The sequence below is a fragment of the Carya illinoinensis genome, chromosome 2 (genome assembly GCF_018687715.1).
Source record: "Carya illinoinensis cultivar Pawnee chromosome 2, C.illinoinensisPawnee_v1, whole genome shotgun sequence".
Classification (NCBI taxonomy): domain Eukaryota; kingdom Viridiplantae; phylum Streptophyta; class Magnoliopsida; order Fagales; family Juglandaceae; genus Carya; species Carya illinoinensis.
In genome coordinates this window covers 31,011,046-31,015,504 of record NC_056753.1, presented here as the reverse complement: position 1 = coordinate 31,015,504, position 4,459 = coordinate 31,011,046, and the positions used below count along the sequence as shown (strand labels likewise).

General features: G+C 38.5%; 1 protein-coding gene across 1 annotated transcript; it reads left to right on the top strand.

The window, feature by feature from the left end:
* Positions 1-699: 699 nt before the first annotated feature.
* Positions 700-4,009, top strand: LOC122300893. The gene is made up of 3 exons (XM_043111854.1): positions 700-1,076; positions 1,851-3,287; positions 3,464-4,009. The coding sequence occupies exons 1-3, from the start codon at positions 972-974 to the stop codon at positions 3,737-3,739; spliced, it is 1,818 nt and encodes a 605-aa protein (XP_042967788.1). The 5' UTR covers positions 700-971; the 3' UTR covers positions 3,740-4,009.
* Positions 4,010-4,459: the final 450 nt, after the last annotated feature.

Sequence of the window (4,459 nt, the reverse complement as noted above, 5' to 3'; positions counted from 1 at the left end):
GTTCGGTCAATGCCACTGGATCGTCTGAAACGGCCAACACTTTTCGCCGATGCACACTCCGTCGAAGAGCACCCAAGAAACGAGGGTGAGGGATACGGGTTTCGTTGCTTGAGGGGCAAGGGATTTGATGAGAGGTAGACGAGGGTGGGATTCGGTGTTGTGCATCCCATTCTTAGTCTAATGGGTGAGTTACGTGGCAGCATAATATTGGAGGCTGTTTTATTAAAAGTAACCGTTTAAAAATTAAAAAAGTCTGGTTGCAAGTACACTTGTTCATTAATATATGCACTAATTTATTGTGATTGATCAAAAAATAGATTTTATTGAAAACAGTATTAATTTAACTTTTAAGTATGAAAGAATTAGTATTGGTACGCAGATTAATACGCGACTTTGTTTGTATGTAACAAAACTCTTAAAAATTTTCTTAATCATTAAGAAAAAATTAAAAAATATATATAATTTTATTAATAATTATTATCTTAATCATTAAGTAAAATAAAAAATTAAAAAAAATCAAATAAAAAAATAATAAATGAGCAATAAAGGTTAATCCCATTTTTCATTTTAAAAAGAGTAATTCTATACATTAGTTGTTATTCATGCTGCACATACTTACAAGTTTTTATAGGATTTTTTATAAGGTATTTGATTCACAATAATAAATAGTGACTGCTTTCAATTTTTTTTTTTTTTAAATCAAGGAAAAAAAATACTCAAAATGCATGTCCCCTGCCCTGCATGCCTTGGAGAACACGAATGGTTTCAAACTCCTCGGCTTCTTCCTTCTCCTTTAAAGCCCCCTGACCGCAAATCCTCCCCGTTGCTCCAATCCATCACTCTAATCTCTGGGTTTATATCTTCGCCCCTCGGAGTTCACATCAAAGTCTGACACATTTCGTTTCCTTCACCTCTGTCTACCACAATTTATACGCCAAATTTATCCCCTGCTTCCCGACCCAGGAACCAATATGAGTCGTGATCTCGGCCGTGGCCGTGGCCGTGGCGGGGCTAGGAGCACCAGAGCCTTCTCAGATCCCAGCGGGGCCGGTAATTCTACGCGTCGGAACAGCCCTGTAATTTCACCGTACCCCTTTCGTTTTCTTAGTGAAATATGTGTATATTTTTGTCCCTTCTAATTTCTCTGCGAGTTTCTCTGAAGAATGACATTTTAGACAAATACAGAGATCTTTGTGAATTTCTAGAGTGCTATAATAGCACATAGCTTCATCTTTCTTTTTTTTTTTTTTTTTTTTTTCTTAGCAAGATAAATTCATTCATAACTTAATAGCACATAGCTTTTATTCGTTTGATGGGTATCTACGTTATAAATGTAAATTTAGCGGCTAATTTTTTAATTGTGATGGTAAGCTTAACATATTTACGGATGAGTAAGGTTTGGTACATTCACTCATTTTGAAAAAGACCCGAGTTCATTATTAAAAAAAAATTAATTTTCTCATATTTACTCGCTTTTTTCAAAAGGAGTGCGGCTCTTGTCACTATGACTATAAATATTACTTTTCTTTAGGGATAAAGTTGCAAATTTGAGATTTGGGTTTTCATAATGAATTGGATAAGTAAAAGAGTGGAAATCATTTGGAAAATTTTGTGAATGGATTTGAAAAAGGCAGTGTCGATTTAGTGATTGTAAGTTGTATGAAATTTAAGTACTGAAGATATGCGCCTGGAGTTCTTCACTATCTTTTGGCTTGTGGTTTATATAGAACAGTGACCAGAAGATGGAGTTATAAAATTTAGTTCGTCTTGATAAGCTTGTTCCGATATATTTTACTGGATCTTATGAGCGACTTTTGGTTTGTTAAAATATTGTATTACACAAACTGCAGGTTGTAGCAGACCGACCTTTTGAGAACTCTTTTGGTGGTGAGGTTGGATTTTGCACAGGCAAAAAGAAAGATTTTCAGTGGATGCCAAAGGATTGTAATCCAAAGTACTCTACGCTTAAACAAAAATTAGGTATCACTAATAGGGGTGGTGAGGTTGGATTTTGCACAGGCAAAAGGGAAGATTTTCAGTGGATGCCAAAGGATTGTAATCCAAAGTACTCTCCGCTTAAACAAAAATTAGGTATCACTAATAGGCAAGAGCGCCTTTCATATGGTTTGGAAGATGATTTTTCTAATGTTAAGCAAGGACTAAATTCACCAGCTGGTGTGGGAAGTAGATCAAACCGATCGAAATGCTTGCTTACTTCAGAATCAGTGCATTCAGGTTCTGAGGACTCGGTTGTAGCAGACCGACCTTTTGAGAACTCTTTTGGTGGTGAGGCTGGATTTTGCAAAGGCAAAAAGAAAGATTTTCGGCGGATGCCAGAGGATTGTATTCCAAAGTACTCTTCGCTTAAACAAAAATTAGGTACCACTAATAGGCAAGAGCGCCTTTCACACGGTTTGGAAGATGATTTCTCTAATGTTAGAAAATCTTGGCAAGGACTAAATTCACCAGCTGGTGTGGGAAGTAGATCAAACCAATCGAAGTGCTTGCTTACTTCAGAATCAGTGCATTCAGGTTCCGAGGACTCGGTTACCTGGAGGATTCAGTCTGGGCAATTGTTGGGTTGTGGAACTGCTGATGGTATAAAATCCCACGATGAACTGTCCAAGTTGAGAATTTCAAGCCAGCAGAGTGAGGCTCAGCTGCCATACAAATCTGCTAAACAAGATGGGCCTTCCCCAAGGAAGCTTCCAAAAAGTTCATCAGGCTGTGATAATCCAGAGTATTCTGAACACTTTGCAGCTCTTCACTCTTTCGATATCTGCCCACCCAGAACAAGTACTTCTGTTGTGCTCAAACCACCTTTACTCGTAAAGAATAGAGACAGGCGGAATGAAATCAAGCACTCCATGGAAGGGCAAAATGGCACTGTGCTGAGGTCTGGAATGGTTCTTTTAAAGCGTCATATCTCCTCCTCTGATCAGGTCAAAATAGTAAAAATATGCCGAGACCTTGGTCTGGGTCCTGGAGGTTTCTACCAACCAGGTTACCGTGATGGAGCGAAACTGCATTTGAAGATGATGTGCCTTGGTAAGAATTGGGATCCTGAGACAAGGCTATATGAAGATCACCGGCCATTTGATGGCAGTAAACCGCCCCGTATACCTCCTGAATTCTCCAAGTTGGTTGAGAAAGCGATCAATGATTCCCATTCTGTCATTTGCTATAATTCTAAAGCAAGCAATGTAGAGAACATACTTCCTCGGATGTCACCTAACATTTGCATCGTAAACTTTTACTCCGAAAATGGCCGGTTGGGTCTCCATCAGGTTTGTTGTGAACCTTCTTACCCATATTATTTGGAATTTATATATTTATCTATCGCAATTGCTGTTCTTGGATTTCGTTTTCTTTCATGTTTGTATTACCAAAACTTGAACCTCCCTTAATTCCAGATGCACCTTTAACTGTTTTATATGACACTAATGACCTTGTTTCCGTGCAGGATCGTGATGAAAGTACAGAAAGTCTGCATAAAGGCTTACCTGTGATCTCTTTTTCCATTGGTGACTCGGCAGACTTCTTATATGGTGATCAGAGGGACGTTGGTAATGCAGAGAAGGTTTTGTTGGAATCGGGAGATGTTCTTATATTTGGGGGGAAATCTAGGCATATTTTTCATGGTGTTACAGCCATTCACCCAAACACTGCACCGAAACATTTGCTGGAGGAAACAAATATCCTATCCGGCCGGTTGAATCTTACTTTCAGAAAAAGTTGATAGGCTTGGTATATAATTGGAGTTGTCTCAAAGTGGTTTATACTCGGGCTAGTTTTCTTCAGCTCTAGGGAGAAATTGGAGCCGAGGGTTATATAGCCGCCTTCTGTTTTTGGAAGGTGCCTGAGAGAATAACATATGGTAGATAATATCATAATTGTACAGATTCAATGACCGCTATGTAGATATGCTTACGGTTAATTGTACGACATTTCCCCTGCGAATCGATTATTAGCAGGTTCTGTTTCCTATGAACGACTTCTACTTGCATTCCCCTTCTTTTCCCAAGAACCGTTTTTTTATTTCTGATTCATTTTCTTCCCACAATAGCACCCGGAGCTCATTTTCCTCATTCAACGAAAACGTATTCTTGATTTTTTTGTCTCCTTTTACATAATGAAATAATCTGGTGTTTAACGTTATTAATTAATCTCTAGATGAGGTAACAATTCCCCCTAAAAAATATATAGCTCTCTCTCTCTTTGCTAGGAAGAAATAAACAATTTAGACTAATAAAGTTTTGCCCTGGAAGAGAACATGTATTCTTGGAAGACAAATTCTACATGGTAGGCTTCAAAAATGACCTATTCAGATGGGACGATGAGTGTAGTTTGTCTACATCTCCTACTTGGGCATGGTGGGTGATCTACATTGTCCGGGGCTGAAGAGAAATGGGTTGACGCTATGAGCTGAAGACATTTGATGAAATGCCTCAAAGGACGT

Excerpts from the sequence above, each read along its gene's own strand:
- LOC122300893 (XM_043111854.1), top strand. The coding sequence starts at position 972 with ATGAGTCGTGATCTCGGCCGTGGCCGTGGCCGTGGCGGGGCTAGGAGC. Across the intron at positions 1,077-1,850 it reads CTACGCGTCGGAACAGCCCT|GTTGTAGCAGACCGACCTTT; the intron begins GTAATTTCACCG and ends CACAAACTGCAG. Across the intron at positions 3,288-3,463 it reads GCCGGTTGGGTCTCCATCAG|GATCGTGATGAAAGTACAGA; the intron begins GTTTGTTGTGAA and ends GTTTCCGTGCAG.